This window comes from Amia ocellicauda, chromosome 3 (assembly GCF_036373705.1).
Source record: "Amia ocellicauda isolate fAmiCal2 chromosome 3, fAmiCal2.hap1, whole genome shotgun sequence".
NCBI lineage: Eukaryota > Metazoa > Chordata > Actinopteri > Amiiformes > Amiidae > Amia > Amia ocellicauda.
Window position 1 is genome coordinate 42,987,681 of NC_089852.1, and position 19,941 is coordinate 43,007,621.

General features: G+C 41.2%; 1 protein-coding gene across 2 annotated transcripts in view; it reads left to right on the forward strand.

Moving 5' to 3' along the window:
- The window catches only part of dscamb (Down syndrome cell adhesion molecule b), a 165,439-nt gene that overhangs the window by 142,479 nt on the left and 3,019 nt on the right, over nucleotides 1-19,941 (forward strand). For both annotated transcript variants that reach the window (XM_066699593.1, XM_066699591.1), the window contains 15 exons: nucleotides 946-1,092; nucleotides 4,020-4,175; nucleotides 4,341-4,474; nucleotides 4,982-5,135; nucleotides 5,535-5,652; nucleotides 6,470-6,633; nucleotides 7,119-7,217; nucleotides 8,390-8,578; nucleotides 9,779-10,069; nucleotides 11,717-11,893; nucleotides 12,552-12,582; nucleotides 13,161-13,276; nucleotides 14,515-14,664; nucleotides 17,407-17,604; nucleotides 17,723-18,025. In XM_066699593.1, the coding sequence (XP_066555690.1) occupies nucleotides 946-1,092; nucleotides 4,020-4,175; nucleotides 4,341-4,474; nucleotides 4,982-5,135; nucleotides 5,535-5,652; nucleotides 6,470-6,633; nucleotides 7,119-7,217; nucleotides 8,390-8,578; nucleotides 9,779-10,069; nucleotides 11,717-11,893; nucleotides 12,552-12,582; nucleotides 13,161-13,276; nucleotides 14,515-14,664; nucleotides 17,407-17,604; nucleotides 17,723-18,025 (2,427 nt within the window). The remainder of the gene's footprint in view (nucleotides 1-945; nucleotides 1,093-4,019; nucleotides 4,176-4,340; nucleotides 4,475-4,981; nucleotides 5,136-5,534; nucleotides 5,653-6,469; nucleotides 6,634-7,118; nucleotides 7,218-8,389; nucleotides 8,579-9,778; nucleotides 10,070-11,716; nucleotides 11,894-12,551; nucleotides 12,583-13,160; nucleotides 13,277-14,514; nucleotides 14,665-17,406; nucleotides 17,605-17,722; nucleotides 18,026-19,941) is intronic.

Consider the following 19,941-nt stretch of genomic DNA (forward strand, 5'->3'; position numbering starts at 1 on the left):
AAAATCCAGCAGGGTAGGGGCTCCACCAGGACCAGAGTTGAGAACCACTGGTCTATAACTTTTTAGGATATTGTAAATCAAAGCAGATAATGTTTTATTTAAAACTATATGCATATATCTATATATTTATTATGAACATTGAATATATCCCCTTAATTTTTCTGTCTGGTTTATTTGTTTAATGAAATGTGTAAATGGTTGTGGAAGAGAGCCCTCTACTGGACATATTGTGTCTTTGATAGTATTCTAAGAACTGAACTGGACAGGAAATATGATGATTGTAATTATCAATAATGTGTATTTTTTCGGATACAAATCAGCAAAAGCTGGTCAAATTTTATTGTATTTAATGTATGTTATGCAAATATAAATGATTGTGACATTTGTTTAGAAATGTAATGATTTCCACTTGCACTGTCTTCGCTGATGTATTTGCTGAAATTTCATTTGCATTTTAACTTCTCTCCAACAGAGGCCTGGTGCAAAGATGCAGATCCTTAATCTTCAATGTTTCAAGTTGTCCTGATGATGAAAAATAACATAGAATTGTATTTAAAATTTTAAAAGGGCAAAAATAAATATATTCAAGAAGCAAAGAAACAATGACTCGCAGTGGCCATAAACTAGAGAGAAATCTTTGTTAACACAGACACTTAAAAAGTGTGATCCATAAGCGATGGTTATTGTATTTCTAAAACCCATATCTTTTTGCATAAGGTTTTACCACGCAGGAATGAAAGTTGGCGCATGCGAATACAGCACAGAGCTTTTACAGGGACTCGATTGGACCTTGATTACAGGCTTTGTCAGCTCTGTGCTTTATTGCCTGTTTTACGCTGTACATCTGCGCTGGAGTGATTGATTTGCTTGCAGTGGAGATCGCAGTGGGAGGGGATGAGGTTCTCTCTGCAGGGAGCTGACAGGAGTCTGTTTGTCCTTCCCCAGTGCCCAGTCGCCCCCCAGAGAACGTCCAGGCCACCGCCACGTCCCCCGAGGCCATCTCTCTGTCGTGGTCCACGCCCCCCAAAGAAGCCCTCAACGGCATCCTGCAGGGCTTCCGTGTCATCTACTGGGCCAACCTGCCCGACGGGGGTGAGGGATACGTGTGGTTTTCAGTTTGCTGACAACACCTGTCTTTCCATTTGCGGTTTCTGAAAAGTCAGGTCAGAGGTGGAAGACAGCTTTGCAAAACAACAGCGCTCTGTTTATATGGTGGCTTTCATAACGTCTCCAGCACTGAATTTGCTGGCTTTATGGTAACATGGCTGGCATTGTTCACGCACTGCATAAAAGCATTTCAAATCACAAGCATGGTTTGGAAGACTCTTGGAAATGCATGTAGGTATCAGGAATATATTTTCCTGAATAGGCAATTGCTAAATCAAGAGCGTTTACTTTACACGTATTTCAAAATCTCCAGTGTCCCCTATAAAAGAACATTAACCTCATCTCTTTAACAGGAACCGTGGGCATGGAGAGTAAAGGAATCATAAAGGATTAAAGCTAAATCCGCCCGGTTATATACCACAGTCTCTCAACTTAAACCTTAAAAGTCTCACAGAGCAGCAGGTTTTAAATACCACTCAGCCACGCCATGCCTGGGAGATGTCAGAGAGATTGTTTCTGACAACAGCGTTACCTTTAACCCTGAATCTGTCACTGTGTGTTGGCCTGCAATCTCATCGCGCTTGAATGGCGAATGAAGTGTTACAGTGTGACAGCCCAATCAAGCTTGCATAATTCAAGAGTGTACTTTTTTTGGTACATAAAAGAGCAGAACATTGCAGATAATGGGAATATAAATGGATACACCATAACCATTGCCTGTAAAAGTACAATAGCAATTTCAGTTTGTTGGGAATGTACTGGAAAAAATACAAATTTCTGATTGTTTTTAATTCACCTCATCACTGTGACCACTAGTTATGAATATTTCTGCACATAATTACATACACAACTTAACATGTGTCATTCAAATTATATTTTACACTTTTTTATTTAGAAAAACATTTTCTCCAAGGTATGAAATGCACCTGAGCAAACTATCAAAAACCTAAAAACAATATGCCTTGAAAACTGTTCGGTTCTATTGATGCTACAGGACACAACCTTGCTTTTCCTATTGTGTACCACTAGGTGGAGATGTGTAGCTTTTTCTCCAGGGCCCATGGTAATTGTGGCGAATATCTTTACAGTGAGAATGTTTTTGTGTGGGTAACAAACCACATGTTTTTGCCACAAACAATAAGAACAGCATTTTTGATGATATTTTTGCTTCTTTGGCAAAATACCAATTGAATACCGCCGCAGTGTAATTCAGTATCGATCAATCCTTTTATAGGGTATCTTTTCATAATCAGCACCATCACAAAGCACTTAAAATCTAGGTAGGTCATAAAAATATTTACTACATTGGAAGAGATAAATGAAAAATACAATCACGTTATCAACAAGTTCCTGAAATAAATGACATGAAACTAACCAAGCATACATAACAGATGGAATATAAAGCACAATCAATTATGTCTTAGTGTTTTGAACACAGTATTTAAGCAACACTGCAGTTGTGCTGATTACTATAAAAAGTGCACATCTGCACATACTGCTTTTTTCTAGAATTAATCGACATTTTGTATTATTATTTGTCTCTTAATGTGTAAAGGGACTTAACATTAATTTAACCTTTACCTGCTTTATTTATTTAACTTTCTGTTATTTTTATTTTTATTTTCAGTTTGTGTAGTGTATGAACTCTACACTTTTAAGCATTCTTTCTCTTTCAGTGAATTAAGTTCACCATAACCACAGAACTAGTGGTTTTATCTCTTGGGAAGTTGATTTTGAATTACTTGCTAAACCCATAAAATAAAAAAAAATCACTTTAGCCCTCTCAGACAATAGCGTATCTCCGTGAAGTGCTCTATTTACAGCACTCCATAATGTCAAGACTCTCAATCCAAATTTTGCTGAGACAATTTATTTTTTAATTGCTTAACCGTGTTTAACGGAGATGAATGCACAAAGCACTGGGGAAAACGAACTGCTGAACGAAAATACGGTGGAACATTTCCCCATTTATAGGGATACTGATAATACAAATGCAATTACATTTGGACAGTACCCCCCCTTACCCCCCCCACTCCTTTTTTCCCACTGTGTCAAAGGCAAAGGGATCATAGATAAAATATCCCCAAAGGTTTGAGAGTGTCGTAGTTATTGTTTTGATGTTACACTTGTGTCGGCTAAGAGGTAATAGTTAACAGACACTTCAGGCATAACTCACACTTGAATGAAACGTGCATTGAGCTCACTGTTAATTCCCAAATTAAAAATAATAATCACATTATTTTTTGGCATATTCATAAAATACAAAAAATTTCCCCCCTACCCTTTACATTCCCAATCCAATGTGCTTAATTTACATTGTGTTTCTTGCACAAGATAAATGGTACTATTTAATATGAGAGGATGGAAGGACAAGGGGAGTCAGGGAGTGGGTACTCCTTGAAAGATCTAGCGACCGTATTGGGAATCTCGGTAAGTCTTGCGCATGCTTGGGTTAAGGGAGGGAGACCTCGATGTGTTCGTTCCTAGAACCCAGTTCTAGGATAAGATGGTTAGGGTGTTTCAAGCCTATGCAGAGACTGACAAGGTCACCCTCCAGTATATTATTATTTCCATCTCACTTCAAACTGCGGAACTAGAGGACAAAAGTGAAGAGCGAGCCGGGGTAAATTAAGCACAGCGGGTGGGCCGTTCTGTGTCAGACAGCAAGGGCTGAGTGTAGAGTACGCAGAGTCTCCTCCAGGTCAAGGCTGCTGTGTTAATAAGAGCTGGCTGGAAACTTTATGAGTTTTCCCGAAGAGGCGAAGCAGCACGTTGGGCTGAAATTCCCCCCGATGTTATCTTCTGTGTTAGTATCTCTGTTGCAGCAAACCACGAATGCTGATATTAAGAAACTTACCTTTTTTGGTCCAACGGCACTCTGATGTGTGCTGTGTTCTGTGTCCTCCCCTTAGAGCTGGGGGAGATCAGAAATGTCACCACCACACAGCCGTCCCTGGAGTTGGACGGCCTGGAGAAGTATACCAACTATAGCATCCAAGTCCTGGCCTTCACCCGCGCGGGGGATGGGGTGCGCAGCGAGCAGATCTTCACCCGCACCAAAGAGGATGGTAGGGACACCACAGGGTGACATGGGAGTTGGGGGTGGGGAGACATGCTGATGTACAGAGTAAGAGTAAGAGTAAGACCAGGCTGAAATGTCTGCAGTGCCCTAAAGGATGAATAGGGTCAGCACCAACTTATGACAACCTTGCATCTCTCTTTCCTACCATCAGTCCCAGGACCACCAGGGGGTGTGAAAGCTGCTGCCGCCACCAACTCCGTGGTCTTCGTCTCCTGGCTCCCCCCGCTCAAGCTCAATGGCATCATCAGGAAGTACACCGTCTTCTGCTCCAACCCCTACCCCACGGTAAGCCCTGACAGCACCACTACATCATCACGCAATCTGCTAAGTGAAATCATCCTTCACCATTGATCCATTGCCCTTATATTAGAAAATCGATCACGTACCATGAGTAACAGCCCATATAAATCTTACTCTTCCTGCCCGTGACGGCTCTATCTGATTCTGCTGCGAGTTTGCTGGGGGAGGGGGCAGAGGTGCGGGGGCAGGGGTGGAGGAAAGAAACATCGAGCAGCACATCATACACGGATCTCTTTGAAGCCAAGGGATGGTACATAAACACTATCACAATGGGGCATCTCGTTGAAAGTAATTAATCTCTCTCCCCCAGCAGTTCTGTACATTCCTAACATTCAAGAAAATGTTTTTGAGGTGCTACAAAAAAATATGTAAACGTATATGCAAATATTACATTATTTCCCTTTGGAAGCATTAACTGTAAGAGGACAGGTTATGACAGAGGTTGCATACCTACACCATCACCGCTCTTTTCTGTCTCTTTCTACTTCCCAGGTGATCAGTGAGTTCGAAGCCTCGCCCGATGTGTTTTACTACCGCGTCCCAAACCTCAGCCGGAACCGACAATACAGCATCTGGGTGGTTGCAGTAACAGCAGCCGGCCGCGGCAACGCCAGTGACATCATAACCGTCGAGCCGCTAGCTAAAGGTAAAGGAACGAGCTTTGCATATGCCATTGGAGCAGGAAGCAGGCAAATCAACCGCACAGATCTAAATGTTCACAAGAAAGAATGGAAACTGGTAAATCATTGGTGGAGTGGATGTATTTGCAGTGATGCTCCCTTTCATGTAATGGTGCCTTCAAATGCAAACCGGGAAATGTTAACCGGGAGTCTTTTGAATTCCTCTTCCTCTTCCCATCATGCCTCTCCTTGCACTGAACCAGTTGTCTATAAATAAGATATAATTTTCCAAAGCTTCTGGAAGAGGCCTGCCAATTCCATCAGCTTCACTTTGGTTTGGTTGATCAAGTACCTCCCCCCATCCCACTCTTCACTCCCTGTTTGAAGGCTGTTTAATATTGAAAAGCACATGTTTTCCCAACCAGCCCCTGCCAGAATCCTGACGTTCAGTGGCACCGTGACAACCCCCTGGATGAGAGACATTGTTCTTCCCTGCAAGGCGGTAGGGGATCCGCCCCCCACTGTGAAATGGCTGAAAGAGAGGTAAAAGCAACTCCTGTAACCACAGACAGGCCTATTCGCTTTCAGCACGTCCATCACCATGAGCTGAAACGCCATAACTAGCAGCCGAAGCCTGCTGCTGCGCATCTGGAGGCCCACAGATTTCATTCCAGGTCTTATCTGTACTCTTAAAAGCTGCAGGAGCAAGAATGAATATTTGATGGTGCATATGTTTCTGCATTGTTTCTGTTTTCTCTTCTGCCTTGTGCGACTCCACACTGCACAATGTCGATCTCTGAATTCTGTTTCATAGAATGAGCTGGATGTCACTCCACAGAATATGTTTCTACAGAATAGATATAGAATAGAATAGAATAGAATAGAATAACCTGAGAAACTATAGAGTTCCACTTTAACACCTGACACTTACTGTAACACATGGTTTGATTCATGCTAAAGCAAAGCTAGAACAAGTATGTGTTTATATGTGTTTACATGGTTTAAAGTGTCTAAGTTTCCCATTTTAATGAATGCTCCACAAAGTTATAACACTTATAAAAAAGGTGAAATCAGTACACCAGCAAGTAATTCTATATATCATACTCTACCCACACTTTCCCCAAACTACTTTCCTTCTGAAACAAGATGGTGATAAAGTGACAGTAATTCTGCATAATGAATAAACACATAAGGAGGTTGTCAAGCCAGTCGTATGTGTGACATCTTTGATGCCTTGTAGACAGCATCGTAATTTTGAAAATGTTAATAGAATGCAATTAAGAGATTACTTACTTTATGGATGGCATTGAGCGTCACGATGGCTGTCATTAATCTCTGAGCATAATGTGCCATGTTTCAGCAATGGGAGTCCCGCTCCTGTGCTGATCGATGGACGGCGCAGTATCTACAACAACGGGAGCTTTGTCATCCGGACAGTGAAAGCAGAGGATTCTGGGTATTACAGCTGTGTTGCCAGTAACAACTGGGGCTCAGATGAGATTGTGCTTAACCTACAAGTTCAAGGTAAGAAATAAATATAGAAAATATTTCCTGCTAGGACATATAGAAACTGAGATTTAAAAAAAACACATTTTTGTAAGAGCTCCCAAAAAACTAAAACAATTTGCTATAGCCATCTTATCGAGATCTTAGGCCATGAGATTTTAACTTTTTCACATAGTTTTTTGGAAACTGAAGGAAACTTAAATTTAAGTCCCGGCATTCCACTATCATAATTTAAATTATTAGAATAAGAAGAATACATAATTTGTCTCTACCTCATGGCCACAGGTCCATCAGCTTGTAGGTCGGGATTCAGTAGGAAACAATAGTCCCACATGTTTGTCGTTCCCTGTGGAGTTCCACTGTTTCAATATCCTACTTTCTTCTCAATTCTAGTTTAATTTAGATAACTTTTAATTAAATCCAGAAGGGCACATGATAATGGGTGAAAATGAATAAGTTTGGTCACTAGAACTAGAACATTTTGTTTTCTCGCCCTGCTTTAGTTCCACCAGACCAGCCTCGTCTCACGGTGTCCAAGACAACCTCCTCGTCCATCACTCTGTCCTGGATTCCTGGGGACAATGGGGGGAGCTCCATCCGAGGTAAGAGAGCAATGCCATTGAGCCCTTGGTGGTCACCTTGTTAAAACAAGCAAGAAATTGTATGGGAAAAAATAATCATTTTAAAATCAAGCAACAGCAGCTCCCCTGCACTGAATTTCAATGAGGGCCACGTTGTTGCAGATTGTTTTTCTTTTGTCTGGCAAAAAATGATTAGGGCTTTTTTTTTTTTTTACCATTTACTGTTACGCCGCAGTGGCGGAGTGAAATATTACAATAGGTATACAGAATAGAAAACAAAGTGAGGTTGGTTAGGGAAATGAAAATTGAAAACCCTAGCTGATAGAAAATCTGCGGTTTGAGTGAGGATTCTCCGAGTCCAAGCCTAAGAACGGAAGACCGTTTATCACTTGGGAGAGTAATCCTGACAGCAAGAAGGATGGGTGGCTAAGTTATCTTAAATGTGTAATTATGAAATATATAACTCATAATGTTCTGAATACAGGGTTTCCCTTTTGCCTCCTTCCGAGATTCTCTAATTCCTCCGCCTGTGCCAGGGCTAAAGCTTTAGCTCTACCATGTTCAGCACTTTTACATTTCTGGTTTAGTATTAAACAAAGGTGAACTATGCTAATCCAAATTGCACTTGAGATAACAATTCATTACAGGCAAATGTCTTTTTCAATATGCGGCCGTTCCGAGATTATGCAGTGGTGGACAAAGCTATTTGACTTGACCAACGTCGGGCTTATTTCGTGGGAAAATGAAAAATATCCCTTCTCGTCGGTGTCTCTTTCTTATATTATTTAGGCACTTCTCCCACAATCATGGTTTCAGGTCCACTAGTGAAAGAAAAATGCTGAAATGAGCAGAGGGTATTCTTCATCCACACTGTAATCTTCTGTGCCTGTTGAAATAAGAAAGGAATTTAAAAACGTTTTTCAGCTGTATGGCAACCACGCACAACCCCCAGATCATTTAACACAAAAGGCACTGGAGTGGATAACAGAAATTATCATACATAATGCTTCCATTAGCACATTCCTACATGCATGTTGAATGAGTATTAAATAATATTCAGCAGTGCTTTCAGAGCAGCTTGCCCGCTTTCTTCAGCAACCTTAACCTTTTTTGACCCAACACTATGAACTTGCACCACCAGCAAATGTCTAGTTTATGAATTAATTGCAAAGCTGCCCCCTTCTCCTCTGTAGGATATATCCTACAGTACTCAGAGGACAACAGCGAGCAGTGGGGCAGCTTTCCCATCAGCCCAAGCGAGAGGTCATATCGCCTGGAGAACCTCAAGTGTGGCACTTGGTATAAGTTCACCCTGACGGCTCAGAATGGCGTGGGCCCGGGGCGCATCAGTGAGATCATCGAGGCCAAGACACACGGCAAAGGTAAGAAAGCCCCGGGTCTTACAGATACATACAGGTGTCTATATTGACATCCTATTGGGGTTCTCCATATTTGTACTGATTCAAGTTCACTGCCTGTTTAGTCTTTAAAAGAAAGAAAAAATGTAAAAAACAGATAAACCACACCTCCCCCCACTGATTAAAAAAACAATAATGTTATTCATCCCTGTACTCAATACTTCACTGAACAAAAATATAAATGCAACAATTTCTAAGATTTTACTGAGTTACAGTTCATATATTGATTTTTTTAGGCCCTAATCTATGGATTTCTAGTCTCATGTTTTGAGGGGCATGTGATTGGCTGCTGACTGCAGGAATGTCCACTAGAGCTGCTGTCAGGTCCCGACCCTGGTGAGGACAATGAGCCACAGATGAGCTTCCCTGAGATGCTTTCTGACAGTTTGTGCAGAAATTGTTTGGTTGTACAAACCCACCGTGTCATCAGCTGTCTGGGTAGCTGGTCTCAGATGATCCTGCAGGTGAAGAAGCTGTGGTGTACTGGACTGGCGTGGTACACTGCGGTTATGATGCCGGTTGGACATAGAGCCAAATTCTCTAAACGATGTTGGAGGCGGTTTATGGTAGATAAATGAACATTAAATTCTGTGGCAGCAGCTCTGGTGGACATTCCTGCAGTCAGCATGCCAATCGCACACTCCCATAAAACCTGAGACATCTGTGGTATTATGTTGTGTGACAAAACTGCACATTGTAGAGTGGCATTTTATTGTCCCCAGCATAAGGTGCACCTGTGTAATGATCATGCTGTTTAATCAGCTTCTTGATATACCACACATTTCAGGTGGATGGGTTATCTTGGCAAAGGAGGAATGCTCATTTGTGCACAAAATTTGAGAGAAATAAGATTTTTGTGTGTATGGACAATTTCTGTGAATTTCAGCTCATGAAACATGGGACCAACACTTTACATGTTGTGTTTATATTTTTGTTTGCTTTTGGTGTTCTGTGTGGGACTACACTGTTAACACTGAATGAGGGGCTTCAGTTTTGGTTAACAGCCTTAAAGCTTCTCACATGGTTTGTCACTTTTTTGTTTTCCCTGTAATTACATTCTAAGTGGAGTTTGATATACAAGCAGCTGCATTTAAGTATATCTTGTTGTCCTTGTTTTGTTTCTGTTGTGTCACTGAATATCGTGACCTGCTTCTCTTCATGCAGAACCGCAGTTTTCCAAAGAACAGGAGCTATTTGCCAGCATCAACTCCACACGAGTCAGACTAAATCTGATTGGTTGGAACGATGGTGGCTGTCCAATCACCTCCTTCACTCTGGAGTACCGCCCAGTCGACACCACAGTGTGGACCACGGCCCAGAGGACCTCTCTGTCCAAGAGCTACATCCTGTATGACCTGCAGGAGGCCACGTGGTATGAGCTGCAGATGCGCGTGTGCAACAGCGCGGGGTTCGCCGAGAAGAAGGCAAAATTCGCCACTTTGAACTATGATGGCAGTGAGTTCCCTTTAACTTGAATATTGTGCATTCTTTGACTTGTGTGTTCAGTGTTCAGGCGATTGCCATTGGGTTTGCGCAACACTGGGTCTTGAATTTAAAAAATACTAGGTTCTCTCTGGGCACAAAATAAGGAATTTCATTATACAAGGCTAATCTAAACATGTCTAGTGCTTTAACAGATGGTATCTTTTTATATAATTGGGTTTTCCTGGTATCTTTAAATGGATACCTTAAAAGGGAATAGCTTTGTACTGTACATTGCCTGGAATAGCCTGTATGTTTATATACAACAGAGCACAATTAGTTTAAAAGCAAATAAAAAGCGATATATATGCCATGTGGTTTGTGAGGTTTAAATGTGTATAGATGTTATATAGATGTTTAAATGTCTTATCAGCAGGCACAGCCAATATTCAAATTTTGTCATGATTGTATTTTGAGACACTCACACAAACACAAAGGAATTAAGATGATTTTAACAATAACTCTCACTATCAAACAATGTAGCATGCCGAGCTCTAACACTGAGAGCTGAAAATGTGATAAAGTTTGCGGTAAATTTCAGCAGCTCCCTATCTTTCAATTAAAGCCTGCTATCAGGGGTTCTATTCTCCTTTAAATTAGAAAAAAAGCAACCTTAAGAAGTTCTGGGTTTAATGATGAATGGGCTGCAAAATATCAGTTCATTTTATGCTGGCGTCAGTTACTACTACTGCCCCATGAGGTAGTTTTATGATGCTTCTATCACAGATGTATCGATTGCAGTTGAATTAATCCAATAATTTGGTGCCGTCCCCCTGTGGAGGGAGTATGAACAATTTACTTTCTTGCAGTTCTTAGCAATTCAAAGGTTATCCACCAGGTTACACAAGGCTGGGCTATTGCTTTCTCCTCTAAGTGTCCTCAAAAAGGTGTTTGAAGAGAGAGTAGGTTCAAAGTGTCGCTCTGTGCTCATCCCTCTGGTTGCTGTTTTGCTCAGCTGCTGGTGGTAAGCAATGTGTAAAGCTGGATCCAGCTCAGAACAGCCTCAAAGGTCAAATGCTGATTACTCTGCAATGCAGTTGTTTGCAATGCATTGCCAGTGATCTTTTCGATGAAGGGATACATTGTGAAATCAAACTCCTTGCATTATTGGTATCGGCACTCTTAAAATTCCTTTTGAGATACATGAAGATGCATGCATGGAAATTGGGCTTAAAGGCATTCAAGACAGAAAACAGGAGATACGTCTTGACACAGAGAGTCGCCACAATCTGGAACAAACTCCCCAGCGATGTGGTTGAAGCAATTTGGCAACATTCAGAAATAGACTGGATAGGATCCTTGGATCACTTAGTTATTAACGGACAGCAAACAAGCACGATGGGTCGAATGGCCTCCTCTCGATTGTACACTTTCTTATGTTCTTATGTTCTTATGAATAATAATAAGGAATTATGTCACCTTTATAATAGGCTGTATCATACTACTAGAAATGGTTAGCTGGGTTCCTTGGCTCAACAGGGCAATATCAGCTGGTCAATCATAGTAGGTCAATTAGGATTCTCTCTTCCTCCACTCAGGAGTCAGGACTGCCCATTTGCTTTGCTGTTTCTGTTTTGGTTTCTTTTTTCTATCATTGAAAGCTCATTCTGTTTTTGCCAGGCACCATCCCGCCCCTCGTTAAAACCGTGGACGAGAGCAAAGACAGCTTGTCCACCAATGAGGGCCTGAAGATGATGGTGACCATTTCCTGCATCCTGGTGGGCATCGTGCTGCTCTTCGTGTTGCTGCTTGTGGTCCGGAGGAGGAGGAGGGAGCAGCGGCTGAAAAGACTCCGGGGTAAGTCAGGTCCCTCACTAAAAAACGCTCCTCCGCACTCCTGCTCTGTTGTAAAAACGCATGGCTGACTCATTGACACTGTGGGACAGATAAACAGTGCCAAAGATTAACTTTTACTTGACATTTTTATTGCTCTGGACTCTAAACAATTGTCCTTAGGATGTAAGATTCACAGACTGGTTGTCCAATCGATTTAGAAAGCTTTCTTCGGTTGTTTTGTAATTAAAAAGTTTAATTAACGTAACTGAATGGAACAAGTGAAAGGAGACCATTTATTGAACCCTGAATATAATTACCACAGGCTTGCCTTTATGATCTTGGCACTGTTTTGGAAATCTGAAACGTTAGAGAGGGTGCACTACAGATATCTGCTTTTGTTCTTGCATGGCTGTGATTATTCCAGAGGATATTCTGAGGTAGAAGTTCATAAAAGGCTCAGTCAAGGCCACCATTTTTTGATTAATCATTATCACCATGTTGATCCACTGCTGGATGAAGGCCTCCCCAAGATGTTTCCACTTGATTGACAGCTTATATGTTTAATTTAGTGCTGATCTTTTATTTATTTTATTTGAAACACTGACTAATAGAAGACAAATCATCTCCCTTTAACTACGAATGCATCCCTAACCACTGTGTATTTTTGTTTGTTTTGCAGATGCTAAAAGCTTGGCAGAAATGCTAATGAGGTAATTGTTTTGAATTATACTTGAATGTATGAATTAGATTACATGGTGCTATATTTAGACACACACTAAGTGTGATTAGGATGATTCTGTGATCTGCACATTTCACATGCATGCATGTGTATAATTTTCTGCAGATGTTTTGTAAAATGGAAATAAAATTAGTTCATAAGCACCATTCAAGATGCTGAAAATCATTTTGGTTTTGTGTGTTTTCTGCATGAGTTTTGGTGATTGTAAGTTTATAATCCATTTACCTGGTGCTGCCTTCTGCAAGGTACTATAATCAACTTCATGCTCAGCTGAAAGAACATATGCTTCAAAACCCACTGTAAAAATACGCTTCATGAATTTACTTAATGCAATCGAGTTCAATGTATAAATATTTGTCTTATTGCCTTGGGTTAGATGAGTAAAAATATAATTTAATTGTAAATAGGAAAGCTTGTCATATTTTGTTTGCCTTGCTCTGTTAAATATAGGACTGATTGGCCTGTAATATAAAGCAGATCTCATAGCACAGGTTTGAATTCTGCTTGTTTTCACCTTTTCATAGATGTGTCTCTCCTTCTGTTTTTCAGCAAAAACACCAGGACGTCCGACACACTCAACAAACAGCAGCAGACTCTAAGGATGCACATCGACATACCGAGAGCCCAGCTGCTCATCGAAGAGAGAGACACCATGGAGACAATCGGTACACTTCCGCCACTGCCATGCGAGCTCTGAGGCTTTACAGTCGCGTTAGTCACACTGAAACACCAGCCGTCCTGACACACAACAGATTCTGCTTCCAACAGCCAGCAGGGGAGTTTCTAAGCAGGGATAATATGGAGTAGAAACTAGAACCCCTGAAAAAAACATCACAGAGCAAATAGAAAATGTATACATGAAAAATGTTTGGTTTTCTAATGATTGGTCTGTAGCTGTGTATCTTTGAATTAGTATTTATTTCATTATAGAGTTATAGTTACGGATACATTTAGGGTGATGTTCAGGTTTAGGGCTAACAGTAAGTTTAGGGTTATGGAATAGGCAAGGTTACAGCTGAAGTTATGGCTCATAGTTTGGCTTACAGTTAGTTGTAGGATTGTGGTTTTAATTATAAACACACTACTGACCACTGCTAAGACGACGAGACCATACATGTGCATTATACAAGCTTCCTTCTGCCCTAAATCTTTGTCACTATCAGATCAATAGTTGTTGTGCTAAAAACACAAACACAAGAACAATAAGATCAGCGCTCAACATTGCTGAATGCAGTGTGGGAATTTTCAAGCTCAAAACCATCATAATTGAGTATAATAATAAAAAGATGCTTTCTCGGATTTGAAACTAATACAAATACAACATCAGGACATCTTGTATAACGAATTCTGCATCATCAGCTAACATCCCATTTGTCAGTGGAATAGCAGCAATACGCCCCTAGCCAGAAGGGTTAGGAGTAGTAGCCTCAAACATGTGTTACAAGATTGAGATTATTTACCCTCCATTAAGTCCTTCAGACAAGTTCTCCTGAAATCTGTCTAACTATCTCATATTCATCACAGTATTGCAGTGATAGCACCATCGTTGCATAGCAATGCGTTGGCGGGGCTGGGCTCGTCTCTGAATTCACAAAATGTCAATACTTTTTTTATCGTAGCGTGTCCTGCTGCAATGATTTTAGGAATTTGATTAATTTAGCCCAAAACTGCAGCAAAAGGACAAAAGTTTTCATTTTCATGTTTACTTTTCTTGGTTGTTTATTTTTTAATTTTTTGTAATTTTGTACTCTTAGAGACATTTTATTTGGACAAAGTAAGTCCATGGAGGACAAGTGGGAAATCTATATGTGTGGTTGGTGTCTAATCACATCATAACATGTTAGAGTAAAATAAATAAATGTATTTATTGTGTGACTTGATATCCTTCTGTCGACTCCTACAGATGACAGGTCCACGGTGCTGCTCACCGATGCGGATTTTGGAGAAACATCGAAACAGAAATCGTCCACTGTCACACACACAGTCCACTACCAGTCTCTTTCGCAGGCTACTGGGCCACTAGTGGACGTGTCCGATGCCCGACCTGGAACAAGTAAGAGAGTTTGTTATTGTTGCTCTGGGTGAATGAAGGACAGCCTTGAGGGGGTTCAAAGTTCAGGGATTTTCATGATCAACAATGGAAAGCAAAGTGTCAAATAATGAAGGTAACCTCTTAGTAAGTAAGCGCCCGTCCTCAGAAATATGATAACATAGTGATGCTGTACAAATATGAACTCCAGATGAGAGTATACTGACTCAGAAAGGACATTGTGTTACCTACAAAAGTCAGTTATATGTGTACCCATATATTACCCATATTTTGTGCATGGGAGGTGAGGTAAATGCATCATGTTTCCTTACATGTTGTGACAAGAGGTGATGACAATTAAATAAGCTAATTCTTTCAACAAGCAGAATTTGATTTGCAGGATAGGAATCAATTTGCATTGGACAAGAGGAATCCCATAGTGTTAAAAAACAGTCCTGTCCTCGGGACAAGTGAAACTGGTGAAGGGGAAACCGCTATTTCAGCATAAATAAAACCCTTTCACAAAATGCTGCAGGATCACATTTCATATCGCACCCAGAGAGCAGGTTGGCACGGATTACTTTAATCAGTGCATAGCAGACTTAACAGCGGTCATTAAGGCAGCTTTCTACTGTGAAAAAGATGTGCCATTCATTTATAAAGCTTAGCCCGGGGAGTCTGAGCTTAGGTCCATCTGAGCCTAACAGAAAAAAAGAAAAAAATGGAAGTCGTCCCAACACCTTTTGTATTCATCAATTCTATGTCATTCCCGGGGCTCCAGGGGACCCGCAACACAGCAACGGGGAGAGAGAATTAATTTGTATGACAAATCTCTCACATCATATTCCCTTTTTTTTTTAAACTGCAGTTTCCTTCTTATTTATTCATGACCTCATTAGTCCTCCAGGGAATGCACAGCACAGCTCTTTATGAGAGTTGGATGCTGTCCAGGTTCCAGCGTGGAAGGCTCATCACAGAGATTCTTTCCCAGGGTTCCCTTGGGCAATCCTGGGTGGCCCCCTCTAGCCTGTTCTGTGGAAAAAGAAAACAGGCTGAAGTTTCTGTGTCATAATTGTGTGTATGCAAATAAGGTGTTCAATGATTTCCACTCACTAAACAAACAGATTGAAGTTACACTCTTAATTTATCAATTTGGAAGTCTAGTTATCTATGAAGTGTAATCTGACAGATTGCAAAAGCTCTTCCTTCAGTTCAAACACAATAGGCTATATTTTAGCGTTGTATATTCATCTGAACCAATCAACCCAAACTGTAGTATATCTTTCATTTTATTTGAATTTAACAAATGTTCCTACTATTATCAAATGAAAATGCTAATTTACAAAAAAATAGTTTCTAGAGAATTGGATGAAGGCTTCCCTTACCTGTGAGTAGCACAGAAGTCAAAGAGAGGCTCTGAACACACACAACAATAGTTAAAGGTGACAAAGAGGTTATGTTGACTTATTAAGACGTGTGACTGCAGTGGTGCTGAACCAATTAAGAATTTAATGCACTGTTGCAAAACTTCTCTCGGTACCCGATTACCATTTTTCAAGTGGTCTAATGATGCCTGACATATTGCCTGCGTCAGTGAAAGTCAATGTCATAGACTATTGCATTAACAAGGAAATTACCAGATAGCTAACTGGTCTAATTTTTTGCCGCATCCCTGAGCTGACAGAGATGCTTCTCTTCAGCGCAGCTCGATATCATTCAGGAAAAGCAAATGGAATTAAAAATGATTAAACAAAGCTCAGTGATAGTGCAGCCCATAGACTGGAGCCTGAGCTTGTAATCGTTCACAGGACACTCTGAGCTTTTCCATCACCCTGAACGCCAGACACTGGGTCCTGTGAGGGAGGGGATGTAATCTATAATTTATTACCAATGAAATGCAGATGTAACCCTTTTACAAAGTCCTCTGGTGACTTATTACAATCAGAATGTTTGACACTGTATTTGTTTCTCTTTATATAAAATAGTTACAGGTGATTTTATTTTTTACAGTTGCTAATCTAACCTAAAATAGATATTCTAATGAGGGAAAAACATATTGCTGGATCCCTCACTACAGACATCTAAACATGGTGTGATTATAGACAATGTAAAGTATAGGAATTGTAATTTTCCCACACACTTGACATGCGCTCTGAGTGTCATAAAGGAATTAACAAGTCTTGTGGGCCTGAATGACTTCCCTGCCATCGTGACCTTTCTGTGTTTCTAAAGAAAGATTACAGTTCTTGGTTGGTAGGATTATTATTATACTTTTTCCACCATATAATTCAAATGACCATGAAATGAAAACTGCTGATCAGAAACAGGCAAAAATGTGTATGATGGTAGATATCTATAAAAAGTTGTCCCTCAAGATTATAGGTCATATGGTCTGGTGTCCATATTGGATTAAGTGACAATTATTAGGCAATATTCAAACATCATCATCTCCGAAACTGCTTATCGGACAGATGTGAAACTGGGTACATGAAATTGTGTTATATATTCAGATTTGTTCAAGACGAGTCGATCAGTTACATGGTTTGGCAACCATATTGGATTGGTCAAAAATATTCAATCTTCTTCTTTGAAACTGTTTGGCGGAGTGAATTTACATTTTGCACACAAAGCATCAATTTTGCTAACAGCACATCCGTGTAGTCACTTCCGGATTGGTCATTTGTTTCCTTGGTAAAGTAAAGGTCACTGTTCCTCCTGTTGAAGCAGCAGCAGGGGTATTTTACATCGTGTTTTACCTGCCTGCAGATCCCACAGCCCGACGAAACGCCAAGACCGGCCCCACCGCTAGGAACAGGTACGCCAGCCAGTGGACTTTGAATCGGCCGCACCCCACAATATCGACACACACCCTGACCACAGACTGGAGGCTGCCCACCCCTCGTGCAGCCGGCTCTGTCGACAAGGAGAGTGACAGCTACAGCGTCAGCCCATCTCAGGACACAGGTAACACCAGCCAGCTTCCAAAGCAGTGTCTATGATCAGGGGGACAAAAATGTATGGAATAAATGTATAGATAAACTGAATTGTCACTAATGGCGGTGGTTGATGTGTGTCTGTCCAGACCGAGCACGGAGCAGCATGGTGTCAACCGAGAGCGCCTCCTCCACGTACGAGGAGCTGGCCCGCGCCTACGAGCACGCCAAGATGGAGGAGCAGCTGAGACATGCCAAGTTCACCATCACGGAGTGCTTCATCTCCGACACCTCTTCCGAGCAGCTGACTGCAGGGACCAATGAGTACACGGACAGCCTGACGTCCAGCACCCCCTCGGAGTCAGGCATCTGCAGGTTCACCGCCTCGCCGCCCAAACCTCAGGACGGGGGGAGGGTCATGAACATGGCCGTCCCCAAGGCACACAGACCAGGTAAGAGGCCACTGTTACCGAGCAGCAATTGAGAATCATGTACGGTGTAAAAGAAGAGAAGGCCTTTAGTGCTTACTTGTGTGTTTCAAACCAGGAACTTCATTGCCAAAACAGGATGGGAGAGATGGTGGTGGGTCTGGGCAATTGTGATCCATTCAATTTGTAATATAAAGCCCGTTTTAGTCCCACAACTTTGCCTCACCTGCGTAGTATTTTGTTTTGGCAATAGGAACCGAAAACTTCAGAAGTGAAGTTTTGCATTGGTTTCAAAAGCTGTAAATAAAGAAAAGGAGCTACTTTTTTTAGATCATCTTCAGATGCTGACAGCGTTCCTCGCCTTATCAAAAGTCCAGCAGATTGCTTATGCCTCCCCTTTTTTTGTGGGAAATGATAGCCTTCTCTTGACATTTTATATATGTCTCCGGACCTCAGCAGAGCAATGTATGGATTTTTTCAATACATATTGTTGATAAGTTATCCAATGTCATACATAAATGAATACCTGTGGAGACCGCAGTATCAGTATGATCTGCCATGGGTGCCATCTCAAGCCTTTAATGACTCAAAATATATCATGTTCCACAATTTTTTACATTAATTTAATTTCCCATTCCTGTTCTTGTCTCTAATTAGACAAAAGCATTTTCATAATTTATCTGTATGTGTTGTTTGTTTTCAGATGTAATTATTTATTGAGCAACTTACCTCAGCTCGTTCGTTAAAGAGGCCGCATCAATCACACATCTCCCTATTGTGGGCTTCGTATTACATGCAGGCAGCCTCCTGTTGAAATGGGCACCCCGTTTAGGATCTTTTACTTGTTGTGTTGACTGTCTAAAGCGCTGAAGGGTCGAGGTGTGTGCGTGTGTGTGGATGGAGGGAATGGAGGAGGGGGAGATCAAGTTTTCTGATAGTATAGGGTTTCTCTACTCATCCTTAATTGATAACATTTTACCAGCGCAGGCGACTGTAACCGATCCGCTGTCCTGATCTTAGCCTGTGGGACAAAGTGCTAAAAGGGAAAGCTATCTCAGACTCCATCTAAGACAATCTTTTGTACTAACAAAACTGCACTTTACAGTCACAAAGGAGCTCTCTAAACAACTATAGCCCTCTGGCTGGAGCTGCTTTCAAATTACCCCTTTGAGCAGATTACGCTTTAAACCCTGTGTCACACCTCGCAGTGCTACAGTTACACCCAATGCGGTTAAACCAAAGGGGACAGAATCGGAAGGGCCCCTGGTTAGGTTTTGCACTATATAGATGATTTTAAATTAAAAACTATACTGGAATGTACGTATATAGATCTTTACATAGAGAGAGGGAGTCTCTTCTTCTAGTGGAAACTAAAAACTATACAGGGGTAAATACCCATTTCACCACTGAAACCTTTTGCTAGTGCCCGTGTCTGTGTGTAACCCCAGAAAGTGACTGATATAGCTGTCTGACTTCATCACCAGGTTATGCAAACAGACTGGGCAGGGGTGAGGTACGGTATGACCTCAGGGGTTAAAAAAGTTACAAAAAACTCCTGGACTCATCGGCTGCATTATTCATCCTTCATGTTTAATTCAGGCTTTTTCCAAATTTGAGGTCTTCGGATCCAGATTGGTTTACGCTGATTACGAGCTGAACTCGGCTGCTGTCCCAGAAAAGTTGTAATATTATCCACCTCAAACGGCATGCACCTCTTGTCGGATGCACATAATCATAAAGGCAATATATATCTCTCTATAAAATAGGCATTATGGAGGAATTTAGCTAACCCCTAACAAACAGGTGCAATCAGCTCTCCAGCATCTGAGACCTGATAGGGGCATTGACTGGTCCTTACTTGTCCCTAGATTGTTCAGCAGGGAATTGTTGTGAAGATGTGCTTCAGACTTTTTTAACTGTGAATGAATTCAGTTCACATT